Source organism: Hemitrygon akajei, chromosome 17, assembly GCF_048418815.1.
Source record: "Hemitrygon akajei chromosome 17, sHemAka1.3, whole genome shotgun sequence".
NCBI lineage: Eukaryota > Metazoa > Chordata > Chondrichthyes > Myliobatiformes > Dasyatidae > Hemitrygon > Hemitrygon akajei.
In genome coordinates, this window is record NC_133140.1 from 36192910 (window position 1) to 36219114 (window position 26205).

Consider the following 26205-nt stretch of genomic DNA (forward strand, 5'->3'; position numbering starts at 1 on the left):
AAATTAAAAACTACTGTACATTTGTATTCACATTGGTGGCGAAACGATATTAACATCAAATCAGAATACATTTCTCCTAGGTTTTTCGGTAAATACATGTGTTGAACTAAGTTATTCTCACTAGAAAGATGTGTGAGTCAAGGTGCTCATAGCATGACAATAGGAGTATCATAATAAATATAAATACCCATGGATTGGGGAGAAAAGACAGCTAAAAATTCTTGCTCATTTGCTGGTCACTGCTACCGGCTAGTGTCTGTGATAATGTAACGTATTATGAAATGATTAAAGTGATTAAAGAAATCACAATCCAATTACGGATATTCAATGTTGATATAGTCCTTTCCCTCCAGAAAAGGACAGAAGGTTTTCATAGAAAATCTGTAGGCTTGTTTGCACTGTATAGAGAGACACCTGAGGGAACATATAATTCTGAGCCACAAGTGATGCTTTCTTGATTCTTCACTCATTCAAAATTACGCCTCCCACATATTGTCAAATGTGTTTAACATTTAGTCCTGTGATAAGAGATGAACCAAAATTTAGAGGGAAGAAGGGGTCTCTTAAATCAGAAGGCCATCTGTTTTGTGTTTCATAAGGTGCATTTGGTGTGAAGACCTGATGAACTGTGACCACTGTTGATATAATTTTAAAATGTTGAGTTTTTTCATAGAAAATACAACATAGAGATGGGCTATTTGACCCATTTTTTCCGTGCTTATGCTTCACCTGAACCCCCTACATATCCCTTCTCAAATCCTGCCAGCATTTTTTTCTTTTCATTTTCCCCTGTATGTTTATCCAGCTTCTATATTTGTACCTGTGCTGGTTGGCATATTTGTAGCAGGATCCATATCCTTCCCATATCCTCAAAGAATGATGATGATTTGTTCTGAATTGTGTTAATGGGTGATTTTCTTCTGTATAGCTCCTAGTTAGTTTTAGTCCTGGGTCATAAGTAGAAATTACTTCTCTGTCTGAACCCTTACTAGTTCAGTATTCAATGTGGGGCTTTACCTCTCAATGATGGTATCTTTTATACACATTTCACAAGTATTTGCTCATAAGCTTTGTAATTGGTTTATTATCGTCATGCATACTGTGATGTAGTAAGAAATTCGGTTCTGCATGCCATCTATGTAGATAATTTCAAAACACAAGTATATTTAAGGTAGTGCAAAGTTAAAAGCAAAAAGAAAATACGGAATCTATAGTTACAGGCTCAGAGAAAATGTATGTTGGGCATTAATGTGCGAGGACCATGACATGATAGATTGTGAAGTGAAATTAATCTTTATCATGCAAGAGGTCTATTCAAGGGTCTTGTAACATGCAGGATAGAAGCTGTCCTTGAGCTTGGTTATGTGTGTTATTGTGCACCATACTGTAATTTAATAGTGGCATTTTTATAGAGAAAATGTGCTAGTTATAATCTCAAGTTTGATCATTCTGCATCATATATTGCTTTTGCAAACACTATTGCATGGATTAGTCATTTTGATAATTTGTGATAGGTCCACTGAATATTGCATCAGTATTCATCTGAACTGAAAAGAGTTGATGATGGGCATCTAGTTCACGAACCTGTATTTCAGGACCATATTAAGATAATTTCTGGCATGTGGAGAAAACATTTATCATTTTTAATGTATTGCAGATCACTTAATTTTGGTACTGATGAATCTGTGTCGGGTCCAGTTCTGAGCAGAAAACCGAGAAGACTGAAACTCGTTAATGAAGAAGATTTTGAAGGAGGGGTGCTTTTCTACCTACATCAAATTAAAGGTATAGTAAGTACTTTTAAGGTTGTTTCTCTCAAGTTTTATCTTGTATATTCAGTTCTCTTGTTTTAAATGTGTACAAAGGTTAGTTCTTCAGTGGAAGATGTTTTTAAATTGGATTCTAGGTAACCACTGCCTGGAGTAATTTCTTATTAAATTTCATTTTGCTAATGTAGATCTGTTCAGGGAATTTGAGGCCTATATGCATATGGCATAATACTCATAGAATTATACAAGTTGTGTGAAAATCCAATGGCCGAAATGAGGTTTACTGCCTGATTTTACTGATTCCCCAGAGCTAAAGTTGCTTGCCAGAAGTGTCCTAGACTGAATGGGTACGCCCCTGTAAAGGATCGTGGCCTTGCATAATGTAATTGTGGTGCATAATTAGGCCAGCAAAAGACCTGCACACAAAGTAGCTGAGAAGACCTTTAACAGATAGTAAACTGGACAATCAGATTTGTTGCCATTCAAGGCAATCCAGTTCTCAAAATGCTTGTGTGTTTGGCTGCTGTTCAGTATTTAAAAGCTATTAAAATAATTTAAAATAAATTTAAATTGCATCTAAGTACATCTTTAAAACCATTACAACATCTTTTTCAGTGTCATAAATGTACAGTTCTTTTTAACTTCAGGCTTGACTGAACAACTCATCCTAGCAATCACTTCGAAAAACCTATTTGTCCACAAAGGATCAGTTCTACCTGCAAATTCCTTGCCAGTTTCTTCTGTCTACTGAACCCTTCTTGCAGTAGAAAAGCCGCACACAGAGCAATTTAAATGTAGCACACATCCCCACTGGGCAATATAATCTTCATCTTAAGTTTAAAAGCCTTCATTAGGTCAAGTATCTTCAGTGCAAATATAAGCAGAGTCAGAAACAGAATTCCATTTCACAAAGTAATGGATAATGTGGTTGGTAAACTTGGTCTACAAAGTGATATTGATCAGTGAAATGGACTGTGCAGTTCAATCCAGATAAATGTAAGGAATGATGCAAGATAAATTTTGTAGGTACTAATGAAACTCATTGATATATTTGAGTGGTAGAGTCTTGGAAAGGATTGGTGAACGGAGTGACCTTGGAGTACAAGTGGAGGGTTATACTTCAACTTTATTAAACTTTGGTTAGCCCTCAAATGGAGTATTGTGTGCAGTTCTGGGTGCCACACTATAGGAAGGATGAGAATGCAATACTGGGATTTCTGAGGGGATTCACCAGGTTGATGCCTGGGTTGGAGCATTTCAATTATGAGGAGAGACTGTTCTCTCTGGAGCAGATGAGTTAAGGGGATGTGATTAAGCTGTATAAAATTACACTGAAGGAAGCTTCTCTCTCTCCCCCCCCGCCCCCCCCACCCCCATCAGAGGTAGACAGAACAACAGAACATAGATTTAGGACATGGGCAAAGAGATTCAGAAGATATATGAGGTAAACCATTCTCACCTAGATTGTGATGAGTACCAGTGATACATTGACCAGGAGAGTGTTTGAAGTGGTGTCAGTGACTGCATTTGTGTTTGATATGAGTCAAGCTATTAAATAAGTCCCTAAATGAGCACTTAAGTTCCTTAGGCATAGAAGTGTATGAGCCAAATGCTAGAAGTTGGGATTAGTGCAGGTGGGTGCTCACTGGTTGGTGAAGATGTGGTGGGCTGAATGGCCTGTTTCCCTGTCTGTCTGTCTCTGACATTTTGACTTGGTTATTGTAATGCTACTGAATGTGAATGGCAGGCAGTTAGATTATCATGTTGAATTTGGACATTGCCTGGCACTTTAGTGATGTTAATGGCCCAGTTCCCTAGATCATGCTGCTTAAATGCATGAGCTGTTTCACTTTCTGAGAAGTTGTGAATGGATTTGAATGTATAATCATAAATGAATATCCTTCTGATATACAGTGGAAAGAAGCAGTTAATATTGAACCTGAGGAACTCCTCCACCAACATCCTGGGTCTAGGATGATTGACTGGACAATCACAGTCATTTTTCGTTATGTGTGATATGACTTAAACCGATGATATATTTTCCCTTTACCCATTGAGTAAATGCGAACAGGAGTACGACATGATCTATTGGCCGTGAGATCACCGTTGCGTGCTGTTTAGCCTGCATGTAGTTCTGCTACACCAGACTGGCATTTTATTTTTAGGTGTACCTGATAGGTCTTCTACACTCCTGCGTGAACCAGGATTAAACCCCTAACTTAATAGCATCAGTAAGGTGAGGAATATGCCAGCACATTAGTGGTTATTGTGATGTACATCTCAGTTTGTGCCTCATGGATGCCCAGTTTTGAAATGCAGGTTTGTTCTAAATCTAAACCACTTGGTACATTTTGTAGTGACACATAACACACTGGTGGGTTACCACAAGGCCTGTGTGGTGTTCACTTCCACCAGTGTCATAATGGGAATGTGCATCATAGTAGGATCATGAAGACAAGCTCAAATAAGTTGATCCCTTGTCTTTGTTCATTTACAACCTGTAGTAAATTCAACGAGATCAGTGTTTGTGCTGCTACCAAGCCACACTCAGTGATTGACTGTAAGGAGCATTCTGTGCCCTAGCTAATTTTCTTGCTGCTTCCAAAGTGTTGTTAAGCATGGAGGAGCTTTGGTTCATCAGCTGAGGGGGAATGATAGATGCCAAGCAGGAACAAGGTTTATTGCCCATATTTGATGCCATGAGATTTGTGGGATCCATAGTCCATGTTGAAGATTTAAAGGGCCACTTCCTTCTTTGTTTTAATCCTTGTTTTATTCTAGGCAGGATTGGCCCTTCCTGAGAATATAACTTATCAGAATAGTTGCAACTTGGGTATATTTATCCAAAAGGTAAGAGAATCTGCAGATGCTGGAAATCCAGAGCAGCACACACAAGTGCTGGAGGAATTCAGCAGGTCAGGCAGCATCTATGAAGATGAATAAACTGTCAACATGTTGGGGCCGGAATCCTCCTTTATGACTGGCAAAGAAAGGGAGAAAAAGCTAGAGTAAGAACGTGGAGGTAGGGGAAGGAGTACAAACTGGCTGGTGATAGATAAAGTAGGTCAGTGGGAACGTGGGTGGGTACAGGGGGGGGGGGGGATGAAGTGAGAAGCTGGGAAGAGATAGGTGAAAGAGGTAAAAGACTGAAGAAGGACCATGGGGGTCGAAGAGGACATGGACCAACATTACAGAATGAGAACAAGGAATGGAATTAAAATGTGAAATGGTCACTGCGAAAACCTGCCTTTTGTGATGGATGGAGCAAAGGTACTCAATAAAGCAGTCCCCTTGAACCATAGTTGAATGCAATACTCCTGATGCGTCCTAACTATAGATTTATAAAGCTGTGTTGTAACTGCCCAACTCTTGAACTCAATTCCTTGACTAATAAAGGCAAGCGTGCCTCATGCCTTCTTTACTACCCTAGCCACTCTCAGGGAGTTGTGGACTTCCGACTGCAAGATCTTGCTACATAGCAACATTAAGGGTCTTGCCACCAACTGTCCATTTACATTTGATCTCCAAAAGTGAAACACTTCACATTTGGCTAGTTTAAACTCTACTTCCCATTTTTCTGTCCATATTGTAACTGATCTATATCCCATAGTATTTTTTTTGCCAGTCTTCTTCATTATCCACAACACCACTAGTCTTCACATCGTCTGCAAACATACTAGCCCACTGTTCTACGTTTATATATCACAAACAGCAAAAGTCCCAGACAGATTCCTGCAGAGTATTACAAATCACTCACAGACCTCCAACCGAAATAAATCTCATCAACCACTGCCCTCTGTCTCCTATGGCAACCTAACTCAGAATCCAAACACCATGGATTTCATGCATTGTAATCTTCAAGAGCCTCCCATGAGGGACTTTGTCAAAAGCCTTACTAAAATCCATGTTAACATTCACAGCACTACCTTCGTCAGTCAACTTCATCACCTCCTTGAAAAACTCAATCAAGGTAGTAAGACACAATTTGCCTCCCACAAAGCCAAACTGACTGTCTCTAATTAGACCATTGCTTTGCATTTGCTCATGAATCCTATCCTAAGAATCCTCTCCAGTACTTCCCTATTACAGATGTGAAACTCACTGTCCATAGTTTCCAGGATTATTCCTAGTTCCCATCTTGAATAATGGAACAACATTAACTACTTATCAGTTGTCTGGGACCTCATCCTTTGGCTAGGGTGGACACAAAGATAGTGGTCAAGGCTCCAGCAAACTCATTACTAGCCTCGGAGTGTCAGACACCCTGAGCCAATAGGCTGATCCTGGACTAATTTCCATTTAGAATAATTTACTTATTATTATTTAATTATTTGTGGTTTTATATTGCTATATTTCTACACTATTCTAGGTTGAAGCGACTGTAACGAAGCCTAATTTCCCTCGGGATCAATAAAGTATGTCTGTTTATCAATAACGTGGGATAGATTCCATCTGGCCTTAGGAACTTGCCCACCTTAATGTTGTTTAATTTCTGGATGGTATGTTGCCTTCCTGGTGCCAGGATCAGGGATGTCTCTGATCAGATCAGATCTATGGCATTCTTAATGCAGCCAGAAGTTTGGTGCATATCAGCACCAATGACATAGGTAGGCAAGGTGAGGAGGTCCTGAAGAGAGTTTTTTGGGAGCTAGGTAGAAAGCTGAGAAACAGGACCTCCAGGGTTGTAATCTTTGGATTGCTGCCTGTGCCACCTGCCAGTGAGGTTAGGATGATTTAGCAGGTGTATATGTGGCTGAAGAACTGATGCAGGGGTCAGGGGTTCAGTTTAATGCATCATTAGGATCTCTTCTGTGAAAGGTATGACCTGTACTAAGGAACGGGTTACACCTGAACTAGAGGGGGTCCAATATCCTTGCAGGCAGTTTTGCTAGAGTTGATTGGGTGGGTTTAAACTAATTTGACAGGGGGATGGGAACTGGAGTGATAGTGCTGAAGATGAGATAGTTGGTTTACAAACAGAGGAGAGGCTGTTGATAGGGCAAAGTTGCAGTCAACAGGATGAGTTGCAACATAAAAGGTGGACAAAATTGAAAAGGGTGAATACAGGACTGAAGGTGTTATATTTGAATATGCGCAGTATACGGAGTAAGGTAGATGACCTTGTAGCACAGCTATAGATTGGCATGTATGATGATGTAGACATCACTGAATCATGGCTAAAAGAATGTTTTAGCTGGGAAGTTAATGTCCAAGAAGACACATTGTATCGAAAGGACAGGCAAGAAGGCACAGGGGGTGGCATTGCTTTGTAAAAAAAAAAAGAAATCAAATCATTAGAAAGAGGTGTTGAATCATTGTGGATAGAGCCAAGGAACTGCAAGGGTAAAAAGACCCTGATGGGAGATGTATACAGACCCCCAAGCAGTAGTAAGGATGTGGTCTACAAATTATGACAGGAGATAAAAATTCATGCCAAAAGGGCAATGTTGCAATAGTCATGGGGGATTTCAATATGCAGATAGATTGGGAAAATCAGGTTGGTGCCGGATTCTAAGAAGGCAAATCTCTAGACTGGCTACAAGATGGCTTTTTAGAGTAGTTTGTAGTTGAGCCCACTAGGGTATCAGCTACTCTGGATTGGGTGTTGTCTGGGATTGATTAGAGAGCTTAGGTAAAAACTCTAAGGGACAAGTGATCATAATGTGATCAAATTCACCATGAAATTTGAGGAGAAGCTAAAGTCAGTATGTATCAGTGTAAAGTATATATGTATAAAGTCAGTGATGTATCAGTATTACAGTGGAGTAAAGGGAATTACAGAGGCATGAGAAAGGAGTTGGTCAGAATTGACTGGAAAAGAACACTGGCAGGGATGAAGGCAGAAGGCAACTAAAAAAGTTATTAAGGTAAAGGTGAAAAAGTAAGCGAGCCAGTAATATTAAAGAGTATACCAAAAGTTTCTTCAGATACATGAAGTGTAAAAGAGAGGCGAGAGTTGGACTGCAGGAAAACAATGCCGGAGAGGTAGTAAAAGGAGACAAGAAAATGGCGGATGAACAGAATATATATTTTGCATCATTCTTCACTGAGAAGACACAAGCAGAAGGGTTGAAGTTCCAAGTATCCGGGGGCATGTAGTCTGTGAAGTTACCATTACTAGAGAGAAGGTTCTTGGGAAACAGAAACTGCTGAAGGTACTAGATGGTGATCATCTAATCCAGAAGATGTACACTCCGGGGTTCTGAAAGAAGTGGCTTAAAGAGATTGTGGAGTCATTAGTAATGATCTTTCAAGAGACACCAGATTCTGGAATGCTTCTGGAAGACTGGAAAATTGCAAATGTCACTCCACTCTTCAGGAAGGAAGAGAGGCAGAAGAAAGGAAACTATAGGCAAGTTAGCCTACCTTCTGTGGTTGGGAAGATGTTGGAGTTGATTATTAAGTATGAAGTCTCAGGGTACTTGGAGGCACGTGATAAAATAGCCCATAGTCAGCAATGTTTCCTTAAGGGAAAATCTTGCCTGACAAATCTGTTGGAATTCTTTGAAGAAATAACAAACAGGATAGACCAAGGAGAATTAGTTGATATTGTGGATTTGGATTTTCAGAAGGCCTCTGACAAGGTGCCATGCATGAGGCTAATTAACAAGCCCATGGTATTACAGGAAAGATTCTAGCATGGATAAAGCAGTGACTGATTGGCAGGAGGTAGAGAGTAGGAATAATGAGAACCTTTTCTGATTGGCTGCCAATGATTAGTGGTGTTCCACAGGGGTCCGTGTTGGGACCAATTCTTTTTACGTTCTATATTTTTGACTTTGTTGCAAAGCTTACAGATGATATGAAGATTGGATAGGCAGGTAGTTCTGAGGAAGTAGAGGGGCTACAGAAGGACCTGGATTAGGAAAATGGGAAAAGAAGTGGCAGATGGAATACAATGTCAGCAAATGTATTGTCACGCACTTTGGTAGAAGAAAAAGGGTTGAGTATTTTCTAAATGGAGACAAAATACAAAAAACTGGGGCATAAAGGGATTCAGTAGTCCTCGTTCAGGATTTCTTAAAGGTTAATTTGCAGGTTGAGTCTTTGGTGTTGAAGACAAATGTGATGTTAGCATTCATTTCAAGAGGACTAGAATATAAAAGCAAGGATGTAATGCTGAGACTTTATAAAGCTCTGGTGAGGCCTCACTTGGAATGTTGTGAGCAATTTTGGGTCCCTTATCTCAGAAAGGATGTGCTGAAAGTGGAGAAGGTTTAAAGCAGGTTCACGAAAATGATTGCAGGATTGAATGGCTTGTCACATGAAGAGTGTTAAATGGTTCTGGGCCTGTATTCACTAGTGTTCAGAAGAATGATGGGTAACGTAATTGAAACCTATCGAGTGGTGAAAGGCCTTGCTAGTGTGGATGTAGAGTGGATGTTTCCTATGGTGGGAGAGTCTAAGACCAGAGGACACAGCCTAAGAATAGAGGGACATTGTTCAGAATGGAGTTCAGGAGGAATTTCTTCAGCGAGCAAGTGGTGAATCTGTGGAATCCTTTTCCACAGGCAGCTGTGGAGGCCAAATCTTTATGTATATTTGAGGCAGAGGTTGATATGTTCTTGATTTGTCAGGGCATGAAGGGATACGGGGGCAAGGCAGGAGACTGGGGCTGAGAGGAAAATTGGATCAGCCATGATGAAATAATGGAGCAAACTCAAGGGGCCAAATGGCCTAATTCTGCTTCGATATCTTATGGTCTTAGGAGAACCAACAGTACTTCTTATTTATATCAAAGTGCCCTTGTAAATTAACACACTCCACTCTGATCTCTCTATCTTCCATGACCTTCCCTTTGGTAAACACTGATGGTCATTTAGGACCTCACCTACATCCTCTGCCTCCAAGTGCATATTTCCTCCTTTATCCTTGAGTAGTCTAACCCTAGTTATCCTCTTGTTCACGTATATATAGAATGCCTTGGGATTCTCTTTAATCCTTCAAACCAAAGACTTTTTATGGTCTTTCCTTGTTTTCCTAATTCTCATCTTGAGTTCTTTTCTGGTGCTTTCATAATCCTCAAAGGTTCAGTTTGATTTTAGCTTCCTAAATTGTACATATGTTTCCTTTTTCTTCTTACTAAATTAACAATCTATCTCGACATTCAAGCTTCCTTTAACTTGCCATCCTGGGTCTTCTACCCTTATTTGAACATATCTGTCTGTACTCTATTCAGTTGTTTTTAAATACCCTCCACGTGTCAGATGTGGACTTGCTCCACAACAATTGTTCTTCTCCCTAGTTGCTGTATAACACACTCATAATTTGCCTGCTCCAGTTTAATATTCTCCTACAAGGTCCATGCATATAGCTATCTTTAAGTTTAAGGAGTTGTGATCGCTGATCTCTAACTGTTCTCCCACTGAAAGATCAGTCAACTGGCCTGGCTCATAGGCCAGGTGCAGTACGTCCCTCCTCTTGAACTATTGACATATTGATTTAAGAAACACTCCTGGATGCACCTAACAGATTCTATCCCATTTATACCTCTTGCACTAAGGATGTTGCAGTCTATATTAGGGAAGTCACCCACTAGAACAACCTTGATATTTTATTCCTTTCCCATGTCTAACTGCATATTTGTCCCTCTGTTTCCTGGTGACTATTGGGAGGGGGTGGCTCTGTAGTATAATGCCATCAGAGTGATTGCACTTTTCTTATTTTTGAGTTTTACCCATAGAGACTCAGTGGATGAGCCCTCCATCATGTCCTCTCTGGGTGCAACTGTTATATTGCCCTTGATTAATAGTGCAACTCCCTCTCCCCTTTTCTGACCTAGTTCTCTGGTTGTGTCCCCTATTTAACTAGTTTAAGTCCTGTTGGCCAGGATATTAGTTCCCCTCCAGTTAAGGTGCAGCCTGTCTCTCTTGCATAGGTCACCCCTGCCCCAGAATAAGTTCCAGTAATCCAAGAACATGAAACCATGCCCTCAACACCAGTTCCTCGGCCATTCATTCATTTGTTCTCTCTTTCTATTCTTCCCCTGAGTAGCACATAACACCAGGAGGACTCCAGAGATTGCTAACTTTAAGGTCTTGCTTTTCATCTGCTTTCCCAACTCCCTATATTAACCACACAGGACTTTTGCCCTCTTCCCCCCCCCCCCCCCCCCGCCCCCGCCATTCTCTGTAAGTCATTGGTGCTAATGTGCACCATGGCCTCTAGTTAGCATTCATGTCTAACCTGTTATTTTGGCTAAAATAATTGGTGGCATTTATGTTTGACTGCTATACCTGGAACTTGGTGAGTCAGCAGATTAAAGTTCCAGGCAAGCTGATACATGATATTTTGCAGAGACCCATGTAAACTATTCATGACAATGTGAAGAAAATTGGGGCTAAATAATTTAACCTGGAGTATGTTTTGGGTAAGGATAATCCTGGTGAAAGGTCATCTACTTTACCCTGTTTTGCTGAGGTGAATATAGTTGGTCTGATGTACTGGATTGCACTGATTGAATCAGACATTTATTTTGTAATCAGTCTTTATAAGCACTTTATAAAGATTTATAACTTTTAAATTAAATGCAGAAAATTGAATTCTCAGAGATTTTGATTTTTATTCTTATTTTTGTATACAAATGGTAATTCCTGATAGCATAACCATCAGTGTAATTATAATATAGATACATTTATCCACATCTATTCTGATGCCAAAACAGAAGAATCAATTGTGTATGATTTTTTGCCACTGCCAATTATAGTTTCTTCTACAGTGATTTCTAAATTTTCTGTCCTTTCATTTTTTAACTGCATTGCATTTGTGGTTTTTAAATGACAATAAACTGAATCTGAATCTGAATTAACTCAGTCAAAAGCTACAAGTAACTGACTGGTTTTCTTTTTAGGAACCAGGAGTCTGAGTAATTACAAGTACTTACGTACTGAATCTTAATTACAGAAAAGAACTCTTCTGAACTAAAATCAAAATTGCAACAAATACAAATATTTAACAATCAGCATCTGAATAAGGAGGTTCATGTTTAAGATAGAGACATTTTATTACAACATGAACAGAATTATGTGGGAAATTGTGTTGATCCATTTTGTTTTATTTGTGCACTGCAAGTTTTTATTTGAAAGTTTATTCCAATATCCAGCATTTGCATGTTTATATCATGTTTATATGCCAGAAATTCTACAGTTTCAGCTGCTAGAAATCACGGAAATTACTGCTTATTGATTGGCGTCCATCTGCTGAAACAGATACAAGCACACACAGGTGATGCTATTTTAAAAACTGTTCACTCTGAGCACAGTGTAGTGTCTAATGGCCTCACAAATGCACATGACCAACACTAGTTAGAAGCTGTGGCACAACAGTCTCCTGTCCAAATTAACCAGCAGTGTCCCAAATAAACAAAGGGAATCCTGGCTATTTTCTCGATTAGTTTTTGTTCTTCAAGAATTGTCACAAATATGCAGCCAGCTCGATTAACGGATGGCCCAATTAAGTGGAATCCATTATATCTCTTGTACTTCCATTGTTCCTGAATGTTGCCTTCCTTATTGGAACTTGCTGGCGCTGAACTCTCATCAACTGGCTGTTAAAAGACTTTTACATGTCAGACCCCACCCCGCCTACATTCTCCATTTCTGCTTAAACTGTTGTAATAAACACAAAATCTTGAGAGATTCAGCAAATCAGCCTCCAGCATTTTGTGCATGTTGCTAAAGATTTTCGGCATCTGCAGAATCTCTTGTGTTTATGACAATACTGTTGTAATTAGCCTTCTACCATTTAACAGTTTTACTCAAGGATTAGTCTTTTAAAGATTATAGAATTATGATCATTGTTTACAAAATGGTCCTGTCCTGAAACTTCTGTCACCTGGCCTGGCTTATTCACTACTATATGATTTAGTTTGGACTATCTATGTATTGTTTCAAGAAACCCTCCAGGATACATGTAGCAAAAATCTGCCCTATTCAAGCCCTTGGCACTAAGGCAGTTTCAGTCAATACTGGAGTTGTTAAATTTAGCCACTGCAATAACTCTGTAATCCTGTACATCTTTCCATGATTTGCCTGCAAACCCGTTCCTCTCGTTCCCATCAACTTCCACAGCTGCCTATGGCAAAGAATTCCACAGATACACCGCTCTGGCTAAAGAAATTCCTCCTCATCTCTGTTCTGAAAGGGCGTACCTCTATTCTGAGGTTATGTCCTCTGGTCTTAGACTCTTCCACCATAGGAGACATCCTCTCTGCATCCACACTATCAAGGCCTTTCACCATTCAATAGGTTTCAATTAGGTCACCCCTCATTCTTCTGAATTCTAGTGAATACAGGCCTAGAGCCATCAAATGCTCTTAATATGACAAGCCATTCAAAACCTGCAATCATTTTGATGAACCTTCTTTGAACCCTCTCTAGTTTCAGTACATCCTTTTTACGATAAGGGGCCCAAACCTGCTCACAATACTCCAAGTGAGGCCTCACCAGTGCGTTATAAAGTCTCAACATTACATCCTTGCTTTTATATTCTAGTCCTCTTGAAATTTTTATCTTTTAAAAAGACTTTGACTGTCAAAGGGAAGACTCAGGAATACAATGGATTCCAGTTAATTAAGACGCATCTGGACCAGTACATTTTGGCCCAATTAGGCAGCAGTTCTAATTAGATGAATTTTCAAGGAAACCATAATGACAAATTCACTGCTTTTTGAACACAAACATACACAACTGATGCTATTTAAAAACTGTTTGCTCAAAGCACAGTGTTGTGTCTATTGGTCACGCAAGTGCACATGGCCATCGATAATTAGAAACTGTTCGGCAACAGTCTCCTACCCCAGTTAAGTGGCATAGTGTCCCAGAAAACAAAGGGAATTTCCTCGATTAGTTTTTGTTTTTTTAAGAGTTGCCCCAGATGAATGGCTGCCCTGATTAACTAATGGCCCAATTAACCGGAATCCACTGTACTTAAGAGATCAGGCTGCATATGTGAAGAAAGAAATACATTAACATTTCAGGTGAAAGATTATCAACCTGAAACCTTTAACTGTTTCTCTCTCCATAGGTGCTGCTTAACCTACTGAGTAATATACAGTGATTTCAGTTTTCATATTCTCAGTGTTTGTATTTTAGCTTTTGATAAGGGAAATTTGTATTATCTTAATATGTTGTCTCACAATCCAAAAGATAATAAAAAAGATTCTTTAATAATGTAGAAAAACAACCTGCAGAAGTACAAGAAGTGACCAGAAACAATACAGGGAAGGAGAAATCTACTACAAATGTACAGCAGGATGAACGTGGTATTGCTGAACTGCACACTTCACACCAACAAACACTAAATGATGGGATGGAGGCTGTTTCAGTCAGGAATGAAGAAATGAGAAATGAATTTGGCCTGGACACTGGGCTTGACCTAGAGAAACAAATGGAGTTAGTAGCATCAGATAAAGAAGAATTCGTAAAGACTCCCTTTACAGGAAAAGACAAGACTCCTCATCTCGTTGAACAAAGGATCTTGACTGAAACAGACCCACGGATGGTGTATAGAACAGAAAGGCTCACAGAAGATCGATGTGAGGGTGACAAGCCAACAGGTCACGGTATTGTTTTTTAAACTTTTGATAACGTTGCTGCATTCACTAGATTCTGTAGCAATAGTTGTGTTTTGTATTATTTAGGACCTATCAGGCTTTTTATTGGGTTACAAACAGCAGAATTAGTTCAATTATAGCCTGACAAGCACTTGTAACTTGCACTGGACACATTCTCCCTATCAAATTTCAAGTTTCCTTTTGGAATTTTTTTCTAAAATTAGATTCCTTTTTCCTGTCCAAATTGGTCCCATACTACCTTCATCAAATCATTCAGACTTCCATATTGACAGTTTATTTTACGTCCAACAGATAAGATAAAACTCAAAATCTAAAAATGGTAGTCTTAACTTTTTTCCTGTTAGACACAGAGAAATTATGAAAATTTATGTTTTTGATTTGTCTGAGATTTTAATGTAATAACCAAATAGATGTAAACATGATCACCACAAAAGTAGTTGTAATTGCTTTTCCTTCATAGAAGTTGTCATATTCAGTAAAGTGATGTTAGTAAAGGATTAGCTATGCATGTATAATTTTGGTTGTAATAAAGCTAGAAATGTTATTTGAATATTTATTATTTGAGTGTACAGCAAGGAAATGAGGCATTGTAAAATAATTTGCATTAAGCTGTGTGGGTAGATCTCAAAATTTACTTTGCATGAAAATTTTAATTGGAATTGAGCAAATTTAGAGTCGTAAAAATTTTTCTTTTAAAAAAAGCAAATTGTTAAATCTTTTGCTTTTGCATATGGTAATGTAAAATGAAGGAAGGAAATGGAAATAGGAGCAGAATGATTGTTGAAGTGGATCTTCCACTCACAGCACCTGACCTTGACCAGATTCTTTTTTTTGCATTTCACCCCCTAGTGATTACCTTTCACTGGGAAAGCCAGTTCCTAGTTGATTTGAGGGGCCCTGGTGTGGTGTAGACCTCCTGTAAGCATGAATGGCAGGCACTACCTTTGCCCTGTGTGCAGACATCCAGTTAAATTAACTGTTGTGTCTTTGTTGTTACTCAAGAGCGCCAGCGTGATTATTGGGGATTAGAAATAGCTGTCCTGCTGCTTTTGCGAAGAACCAATCTGGAAGGAAAATCAGAAAATATGAAGCTGTTTCTGATGATGAGATGGATGAATTAAAATGGAAATCCTAGTGTGAAATGAATATAAAGAAAATCTAATGATCTTAAAATAAATCAATATCATCGTTTTTTTTGTCTTTGCTAATTATGTTGCATAGTTTGAGTCCTGATGAAGAAGAGTAACAAGATTTAGGTTCCTCCCAGTATGTTATTTATATTTTGATGTTCATTCCATTGGTTTGGAAATGAGTCAAAATTTAAATTTTGCAAAGAAGTCTGAAAACCCAGTGCATTCCATTTGGTCAGGACAAGATACAATGTTAAGAAGCCAACATGTATTATAAAGTTACTTACTGCACACAATAAAAGTTTTTTTCAAATAAAATAAGATTCCTGGGAAATCTTACCAGGTTCAGACCCAAAGTGCAAAAATGAACTTTGGAAAAAACTTGTTTTTCATTGGTATTCAATCAATTGGAATTGTGTTTTCTATTGTCAATACCTGGCTACTATACACTATTTAGAAATGCAAATAGATACTTGAACGCATTGCCAAAGAGTCCCTAATCCTAGTAAAATGTAGCTGAAAAAGGCAAAAGAAGAGAGAAAATTAGTTAGAAAAATGTTTAAACCTTCTTTGAACTAACTCCATAGAATTGGTTCATACTTTTTCTTAAGTGTGCAGCAACTTTGTCTTTGCAACTCTTCCATCATCTGGAACTTCTTTTCCTAGTGCCCTTGATTGACATGCTTCTCATCTATTGTTTCTTTTAAACTTAAATTCCCTTTATAATGTTGTGGAGTCATGTACATCTTAATTTATTCAATAAATTTATCAGGACCATTGGAGTTGGGTTACAACCTTATGTCTTAATCTGGCAAGATGCTGGAAATACCATGCAAGTGACTTTTGCTCGGAGACGTGTTCCAGTTACCACCACTGATATAATCTTGCTATCAGCAAATTGCCATGTGACCTGTTTGATAGTTAACAAATCAATTATTTGAAACAAAGATTGCAGAGTTTTAGAAAAGATATTTTGATTTCAGTATCATCTGATAATATAGTAACTTCTGAGGGAATTTATTGTGATAATACCCCTGTTTATCTGCAGAATTGGAAAAGCCGAAGGATACCAAACAGGACTTATCATTGCAGGAGTCCCCCACTCTGCACTACTCTGAGGGGATAGTAGTTGATGACTTGGATGATAAAACAGTCGAAGAACGTGTATTGAATTTTAGAAGAGCTGAAGATGGTGAAACTGTGGGTATTTTAACAAATACTGAAAGAATGGACTATGCTGAAGAAGCTGGAGTGAGAGCGGAAGATGCCGAAGTAGTCAGTAAAAGAATGGGAGATGTTAAAGCAGATGAAATAATACAAGGTGCTAAAATGAAAAGAATGGAATCTTTAGGATTTGACAGTGAAGGAATTGGCCCACCCAAACTGGTCGGTGAATGGTCCGGCCTGGCTGGACTGGACGGTGAACGGTCCGGACCGACGGGACTGGACGGTCAAGGGTCTGGCCCACTGGAACTGGACGGTCAAGGGTCTGGCCCACCGGAACTGGACGGTCAAGGGTCTGGCCCACTGGAACTGGATGGTGAAGGGTCCGGCCCACTGGAACTGGACGGTGAAGGGTCCGGCCTGGCTGGACTGGATGGTGAAGGGTTCGGCCCACCGAAACTGGACGGTGAAGGGTCCGGCCTGGATGGTGAAGGGTTCGGCCCACCGAAACTGGACGGTGAAGGGTCCGGCCTGGATGGTGAAGGGTTCGGCCCACCGAAACTGGACGGTGAAGGGTCCGGCCTGGCTGGACTGGATGGTGAAGGGTTCGGCCCACCGAAACTGGACGGTGAAGGGTCCGGCCTGGATGGTGAAGGGTCCGGCCCACCAGAACTGGACGGTGAAGGGTCCGGCTCACCAGAACTGGACGGTGAAGGGTCCGGCCTGGATGGTGAAGGGTCCGGCCCACCAGAACTGGACAGTGAAGGGTCCGGCCCACCCAGACTGGACAGTGAAGGTTTGGCAGTTGGTGAAACAGACAATGAAAAAGTGGAAGAAACTGATTCTGATGGAGACATCGAATCTGATGAAATGGATGAAGAAGAAGATGACGGTAAAGGTAAATATCCAAGATGGATAAAGTCACTAAAACTGCAATGTAATTATAACTGCAGCTGAAAAATAAGTGATGTGTAATGCAAGTAAATTATTAAAGCTAAATTTTATTTGTCTTTAGCTAATAGACAAAATTAATTTCATAAAGTTATACATACATTCTAATCCACATCTTTTCCTTTCTTTTATAATCTGAAAACGTGTAATAAAAGTGAGATGGACTTTCCAACAGAATGAGAAGGTATTGAAATCCTCCCCATTACTGACCACACCACACTTTTTGAAAATATTGGGGAGACAGTAAGTAGCGTTGTTATGTGATGCATAACTTCATTTCTGTATTTGCATTAAGTGTGGATGGCTGGAAGGAAAAAGGAATGAGTGTTGATCTCCTATAAAATGCACCAAATTAAGAGCTGTATCTTTCTCAGGTATTAATGGTTTTTACAGACAACGGTCCCCTGGTCTGTCCTTCAGAAATCCGCACTTCGCAATGTTTAGTTCTAAGAATAAAATGTCTCAAACATCGAAAGAAATTCAAATGTTGAAAATGTTATGTATCTAAGGTGTTTCAAGTTAGAAAATTGAAAATGTAATTTAGCACATGGAAGTGATGTAGATTTGCCAGCTGCTGTGGAGCCGTAGGCAGCTTCTGCCAGTGGGAACTCGGTTCATGGCCGCATTTCCAACAATTCACTGGAATGGAACACTTCCCGAACTTGGGGAGGACCTGTAGTAGTGAAATGAATCAAATATCAATGTACGAGTCACTTACCAAGACCAGAGCTTCAGGAGTTATGAAGGATATTTTATATGCTATCTGCTAATTTCAAAGTTCAAAGTAAATTTATTATCAAAGTACATATGTCATCATATACAACCCTGAGATTCATTTTCTTGTGAGCAAACTCAATAAATCCATAATAGAATAATAACCATAATAGAGACAATGGAACAATGCACCAACTTGGGTGTTCAACCAGCGTGCAGAAGACAACAAACTACAAATACAAAAAGAAAGAAATAATAATGAATAACTAAGCAATAAATATCACAAACATGAGATAAAGAGTCCTTGAAAGTAAGTCCATAGGTTGTGGGTCAGTGTTCAGTGCCCTTCCATTCCAATAAGAGTTCCACAGATTCATGATGAGAATCTTCTATGACAGAGATTGGTTAGGTTCAGAGTTATTTAGTCAGTTTAGTTCTCTAACTGGAGTGTTTTCTTATTTACTACTCAGAAGGGGAATTACAAACTAAATTCAAGTTCATATCCAATATACTCGTACCTTAAGGTTTGGATGAGAAAATAGAAGAAACATTTGTGAGGAAGATTGACAGTATGATTATTGATAGTTAGACCCCTATGTTATGGGTATTCTTACTTGATATCAGACTGTAAACTCCTGGTGTGAGGAAATAATCTGATTACAAAGGTGAAATGGAACTAGGAAACCTGGTACAGATCTGACATACTGTACATTTTTTGATTTTGAAATCAGTCTCATCACATAAAATTGATTGCTTCGTTCAGTGTTATTTATTGCATCCCATTTCAACAGGGCACGAAAACCACTCACAAAAGTAAATGACAATCCAAAAAGGACAACACATGAACGAAAGAAGACAATTTTGCCAAGCAGCTTTGTAAAGTCTGTATTTACCCACTATGCTAAAATGAAAGTGAAGAAGGAGACATTTACAGCAGTTGACCGATGGCAAGTTGGAGCTTCATGCACAAACTAATGCAAATTATTCAAATATTACTCCTTCAAATTAATTACCATTATTGCAGTAACATTAATATATGTTACAGATTTTACAAATGCCACTTTTTATTGCAGCTTGGAATTGTATTTCAAACAGCTCTGTGCGGATATGGATGTTTACAGTAAACACGCTAAAAGAAGAACCATTGAAAAAGAAGACTTGGAATTGCTAATGAAAAGGTAAGGGTTTGGCATGTTCCTCACTGCATCACTTTTCACTCACTGGGGTGTGTTCATTGAAAAAAATAATCTTCTAGGTAATATTTTTGTTTTAAAAAAGTGAGAAGTGCCTTGTAATATGAATAGTAATAACAATAGTTTGGAAAATCTGCAAGTCCAGCAACACAAAAGCTGCTCTCCAGTGCTCGGGCATGTTGTGATGCAGTATTAACTAGAGTAAGTTTGGAACTTCTGCAGTTGATATTACATGTTGCAATGGAAAACCCAGACATACTGATACTTACTAGCAAATCTCAGGCCACTGAATTGAATTGACTTTATTTCTTACATCCTTCACATTCATGAGGAGTAAAAATCTTTACATTACGTCTCCGTCGAAATGTGCAATGTTTTCTTTGTGCAGGAATTCTAAGCTGACCTGGGAGAATCTAAGCAAAATACTGGAGTACTGGAGTAATACTGGAGAAGGGCAGCATCTATGGAGTGGAATAAACAATTGACATTTCGGGCCAAGACCCAAAATCTTGAGTGTTTATTCCACACCCCCCCCCCCCCCCCACCATCAATGCTGCCTAACTTGCTGTGTTCCTCCAGCATTTATTGTATGTTGCTCAAGTTTTCCAGCATTTGCAGAATTTCTTGTGTCTGGAAGAATGCAATTAGGATCCATGTGTTGAATTTGTGCTAAATGTTGTTATTATTTTGTTTTTAGACAGGGTTTTGTTACTGCCAAGATGCCTTTGAACGTACTAATTGAAAATCATCTACCAATGGAATGCAGAGAAAAACTAATTCCAATGGCTGTCAGTGGGAGTAAGATAGTTCCAAAAAAATAGCCTACATTTATAAAAGCATTATTTCAACAAATACCTTGCTTTTGTTTGAGAAATCAAAAACTATAAATCTTTGCAAGCAAGTGGAAATGTTTTTTCTTTTTGAAGATCAAATCTAAAGCTATTTTATAAACTCTACAAACTTACAGGAGCTCTGAGACCTTTCCTCTGAAGGGAACAATGATAGCGTACCTCAGATTTAATCTGGAGGTGTAATTAAATTTAAAAATGTTACATGATTACTATTTGAATTTTTTATAATACCCTATCTTTGTGCAGAAACTTTTAAGACATGTATTTTTAATTTTAAACTGTCAAAGTGTCAGAGGCTTGGATTGAAATCCTGCTAAGATATTCCAGACATTTTCTAGATACCATCAAGCTGATGGATGCTTGTAACCAATACTTCTGACGTAAGTGTTTTAAAATTCTCAGATGAGTTTTAGCATCATTTGTTGATTTATCATTTCTCCAACTCAGCCCAAATAATGTATCTTAGCCCCAAACTCCATACTTAACCTGTGAATTTAATCCCTTCCTGCACCAGATGCTTTGAGAATTATTGCAAATAAAATTATGTATTTGACTTTGTATTTTGACCTTGTTTATGGGGAGTAAGTTATAAAGGTATGCAGTTAAGCTGCCCACATAATGAGAATAGCTAGATATAACAAGGTGGAACCTAATTCCTTTTCTTGGTCTCAGTTCAAGGATTGAATCTATTAAAATGAATGTACTGCCCAGACTACTATATCTCTTTCAGACCCTACCAGTAGAGATTAACCAATATCAATTCAATGAATGGAACAAGATGCTATCAAGATATATTTGGCAAGGTAAAAGGCCTAGGGTTCGTCTCAAAACTTTGCAATTAGCCAAGGAAAAGGGGGGGGGGGGAAATGGGGCCTACCTTCTTTTAGAGATTATTATTTTGCAGCACAGTTGAGAGCTGTGATATGCTGGTGCAACCCATCATATGACACTCAATGGAAAAACATTGAGGAGCAGGTACTTCCCATCCCCATACAGGCAATTTTGGCTGATAACAAACTACAAAGTTACGTAAATACTATTGATAACCCATGGGTGAAATGGACTCTTAAAATATAGAAAACTTATAATAGAATATAAACTAGAGAGAGACATTGCAATTCTTAAATGGTGTGCATATGACTCGGATTTTACACCGAATAAACTGGATGCTAGATTTAAGGATTGGGCAGCTAAAGGAGTAACAGCTATTTGCAATATAATGAAAGAAGGAACACTGTTCAGTTTTGAAATGCTCAAAGAGAAACACATTAGAAAAACAAGACTTTTATCGGTATTTGCAGATGCGACAGTATGTTAATAGGACGGTTAAAAATGTAACCAAGGCAAATACATATTTGATAGAGCTATTTGGAAAAGCATATAATTCAGATAACAGTAGTAGAATCATTTCAAGTGTGTATAAGGGTTTGTCAAATCTTAAAACACATTTGACTTCATACATTAAAACAAAATGGGAGAAGGAAGGAAGGATAATTATATCTGAGGAAGAATGGACAACAATATGGAGGTATCAATGGAAGTGTACCAGTTCACAAAAATGGAGGGAGTTTGGATGAAAAAATTTGATAAAATATTTTATTACACCCTCTCAAAAATCCCATTATGATAGTAACCTCCCTGTTTGCTGGAGAAATTGTGGAAATCAAAATGCAAACCATTATCATATTTTCTGGGAATGCCCCATTATCAAAGACTATTGGAGTGGGATACATAATGCCCTACAAGACATCTTTAAATGTGAATTACCCTTAGAGAGTAAGACCATATATTTTGGGTATATACCTCAGAAATGGTTGAAAAGAGATAAATATTTAATGAATATACTGTTGGTGGCTGGTAAAAAGACCCTTACCAGGAAATGGTTATAACAGGAGAGCCCAACTTTAAACACATGGATGGAAATTACAATGGACATTTACAAAATGGAGAAGATAACAGCATCTGTTAATCATAAGCTGGAACAATTTGATTCATACTGGGAAAAATGGTTTAACTACATAACACCTCATAGGCCTGGTTTTATTCTCACAAGTCAATGAATATGCTCTAAAAAATAAATCACTCCCTACTTTGTACATAGTTTTCTTCTTTCGATTGTTCTTTCTTTCCTCTTCTTTCTATAAGTGTATACCTCAGATAAATATTATGTTGAGATTTGTGACAAATATGATTATATGATATATATGTACAGTATCTGAAATACATCTTATGGAAATGTTTTTTGATGATGAACTTCAATAAAAACTAGATTACAAAAAAAGAATAGCTATATTTAAATGTATGGGTGTTAAATATTCATAAAATTACTATAGAAACAATTTTTATGGTATTTAGTGGTATTAGGTATCTTATTTTCTTATTTTAAAAACCTCAAATTCTATTCAGGAGTTTTGTGTTCTTAATTTTCGGTGACCAGTTTATCTCTGTGACCAATGTTTGTGAGGATACAGGAAATTATGTTGTACATTTTAGGTAATGTTTTGTATAAACAGTCAAGAAAAGCACGTGTCTCATTTAAGTTCAAATTAAAATTTATTATCAAAGTACATATGTCAACGTATACAACCTGAGATCTGTTTTCTTGCTGGCATACTCAGTATATCCTGCAAACACAGTAGAATCAATGAAAGACTGCACCTAACAGGACAAACAAGCAGTATGTAAAAGACAACAAAGTGTGCAAATACGAAAGGGAAAAAAGAAGTAATAATAGTAAATAAATAAGCAACTATATCGAGAACATGAGATGAAGAGAAGAGTAATTGAAAGTGAGCCCATAATTTATGGGAACAGTTTAGTGATGGGGCAAGTGAAGTTGTCCCCTCTGGTTCAAGAGACTGATGGTTGAGGGGTAATAACTGTTCTTGAACCTAGTGGTGTGGGTCTTGAGGTTCCTGTACCACCTTCCTGATGGCAGCAGTGAGAAGAGAGCATGACATGGGTGGTGGGGGCCCTTGATGATCCTCCATGTAGATGTGCCCAAGGGTGGGGAGGGCTTTACCCATGGTGAATACATACAACACACTGGAGGAACTCAGCAGGTCGGGCAGCATCCGTGGAATCAAGCAGTCAACGTTTTGGGCTGAGACCCTTTGTTTACCCATAATAGACTGGCCCATATCCACTACTTTTTGTAGGATTTTCCATTCAAGAGCATTGATGTTACCATACCAGGCTGTGGCGTGACCAGTCAATATACTCTGCACCACACACCTATAGAAGTGTAAGTCTTAGGTGTCATGGGAAATATTTGGAAACCTCTAAAGCAGTAGAGGCACTGCCGTGCTTTCTTCATAATTGCTCTTTCATGCTGGGCCCAGGATAGGTCCTTTGAAATGATAACACTGAGGAATTTAAAGTTGCTGACCCCTGTCTGTCTTTGACCATCCAATGAGGACTGGCTCATGTACCTTCAGTGTCTTCCTCCTGAAGTCAATAATCAGCTCCTTGGTCTTGCTGACATCGAGTGCGAGGTTGTTGTGGCACCACTCAGCCAAATTTTCAGTCTCCTACCTTTATGCTGATTGGTCACCACTTTTGATTCTGCCACAATTGAGGTGTCATTAGTAAACTTAAGTATGGCATTGGAGCTGTCCTTAGCCTCAGTCATAAGTATAAAGTGAGTAGAGTGGGGGCTAAGCACATAGCATTGTGGTGCACCTGTGTTGACAGAGGTTGTGGAAGAAATGTTACCAATCCAAACTGACTGGGGTTTGCAAATGAGGAAATTGCTCAAGGAGGTATTGAGGCTAAGGTCTTGAAGCTTATTGATTTGTTTTGAAGGGATGCTAGTGTTGATGCCTAGCTGTAGTCAATAAAGACCATCCTGGTTAATGCATCTTGGTTGTCCAGATGTTCCAGGGTTGAGTGGAAATGAAGTGACATCTGATGTGGACCTGTTGTGCCATGTGCAAACTGGAGCATGTCCTGCCTCTCGAGCGGGAGTTGATATGTTTCATCATCAACCTCTCAAAGCACAGTAGATGTAAGTGCTACTGGATGATGCTCTTTGAGGCAGGTTACCAAGTTCTTGGGCACCAGTAGAATTGAAGCAGGAGGGTACCTCAGACTGCCAAAGCAAGAGGTTAAAAAACTCAGTGGACACTCTACCCAGTTGATTGGCACAGGTCTTTAGTACTCAGCCAGGTACTCTATCAGATGCTTTCTGTGAGTTCAGCCTCCTGAAGGTCGTCTTGGTCTCAGAGACTGAAATCACAAGGTCATCAGTGGCTGTGGGAATTTGTGAAGTTTCCTCCATGGTTTGATATTTAAAATGACAGTGAATGCATTGTGTTCATCTGTGAGTGAAGCCCTATTGTCCCATCACTCACTTGGTTTCACTTTGTAAGAGGTAATAGTATTCAAGTTGTTGGGCATACCCAGTGACTCAAGTTTGGTCTGGAATTGCCACTTCACGTATGAGATGGCTTTCTGGAGATCTAATCTGGACTCTTGTATCTTACTTGGTTACCAGACTTGAATGCCACTGTTCTGTCCCTCAGCAGATTGCGGATTTCATTGTTCATCCAGGGCTTCTGGTTTGGGAAGACTCTGAATAATTTTGTGGGGACGCACTTGTCCACAACTGTTTTATAAAATCCATGACAACCATGGTGTATTCATTCAAATCCTTTAAACATGGGTTTTTAAACATGGGCCAATCCACTGATTCGAAGCAATCCTGCATCCACTCCTCTGCCTCCTATTTGTTGTGCTTATCTCTGGAGCCTCTGCCCATATTCAGGTAGGAGAAGGACAGCCAAGTGATCAGATTTCCCAAAACGTGGTCTCGGCATGGAACAGTATGCATTCCTTATTGTACCTTAGCAGTGGTCTAGTGTGTTGGGTCCCCTGGTGCTGCAGGTTATCTGCTGATGATAATTGATCAGTGATTTCTTCAATCAAGCCTGATTGAAGCCTCCAACTATTATTTGAAATGCATTAGGGTGGACAGTTTTTTTTGTTTAGTTTTGGCAGCATTCAATATCTTGAGTGCCTGGTCTACATCAGCTTTTGGCGATATGTAAACTGTGGTCAGGATTATGGAGAACTCTTTTGGTAAGTAGAACATTTGGCACTTAATCGTTAGATGTTCCAGGTTGGGAAAGCAAGAGTGCGACAAGATCAAGACCACTGTGTCTGAGCACCTTCGAGTTTATCATAAAACACAGACCCCCCCCCCCCCCGCCACCTTTTGCCTTCTTTGAATACTTGCCCAGATTGAGATTTTGCTCCAATATGAGAAATCTGATAATATGAGTAATATGGGTTGTTATACTATTCCTGAAAAGATTAAACAAAGATTCTATATCTTTAATTTGTTAATATTCAATAGCCTGTTTATTGAATTTTATTATATCTTGTATATATTTTAGTAAAATTGTTATTTTTCTCTTTGGCTTGCTAAGAAGTTTAGTTAACTCTTAGTTTTTTCAGTGCAATCTTAATTCTGTAGAAATGGATAAAATTAATTTAGATAATAATTTGAATCTCACCCTAGGTTTTGGTTGCATAAAGGTCTGTTGCCATCTGTGAAATCTCATAAAATACTTCCATTTTGTTAATTGGTTCTTTTAATGTATGTAATTTCTCACAAAGTTGTAATCGAGCTGATATTGATCTGTTTAAAATGAAGGCAGAATTTTCTTTTGCCAAACTTTGTGTACTTGACACACATGCTTTTCTAAAGTGTTTGATGCATTTTCAATATGAGAAAACCCTGGGTTTCCTCCGTTGGCTATGGTGGAATGTGTCACATGATGTTACTGAACCCGTATAGTTTTTGATTTGTTCAAGTTATTCAATCTCATTTTTGAAGATACAAATTCCTGGATAAAT

The 26205-nt window shown here is 38.8% G+C and overlaps 1 protein-coding gene across 5 annotated transcripts in view; it reads left to right on the plus strand.

The window, feature by feature from the left end:
• The window catches only part of cenpt (centromere protein T), a 62400-nt gene extending 41496 nt beyond the window's left edge, over positions 1 to 20904 (plus strand). For 4 of the 5 annotated variants that reach the window (XM_073069903.1, XM_073069900.1, XM_073069902.1 and 1 more), the window contains exons 11-17: positions 1658 to 1785; positions 13945 to 14331; positions 16522 to 17535; positions 17744 to 17831; positions 19094 to 19249; positions 19376 to 19480; positions 20193 to 20904. In XM_073069903.1, the coding sequence (XP_072926004.1) occupies positions 1658 to 1785; positions 13945 to 14331; positions 16522 to 17535; positions 17744 to 17831; positions 19094 to 19249; positions 19376 to 19480; positions 20193 to 20316 (2002 nt within the window). In that variant the 3' untranslated portion in view covers positions 20317 to 20904. The remainder of the gene's footprint in view (positions 1 to 1657; positions 1786 to 13944; positions 14332 to 16521; positions 17536 to 17743; positions 17832 to 19093; positions 19250 to 19375; positions 19481 to 20192) is intronic. The other variant, XM_073069904.1, reaches the window with a different exon arrangement.
• Positions 20905 to 26205: the final 5301 nt, after the last annotated feature.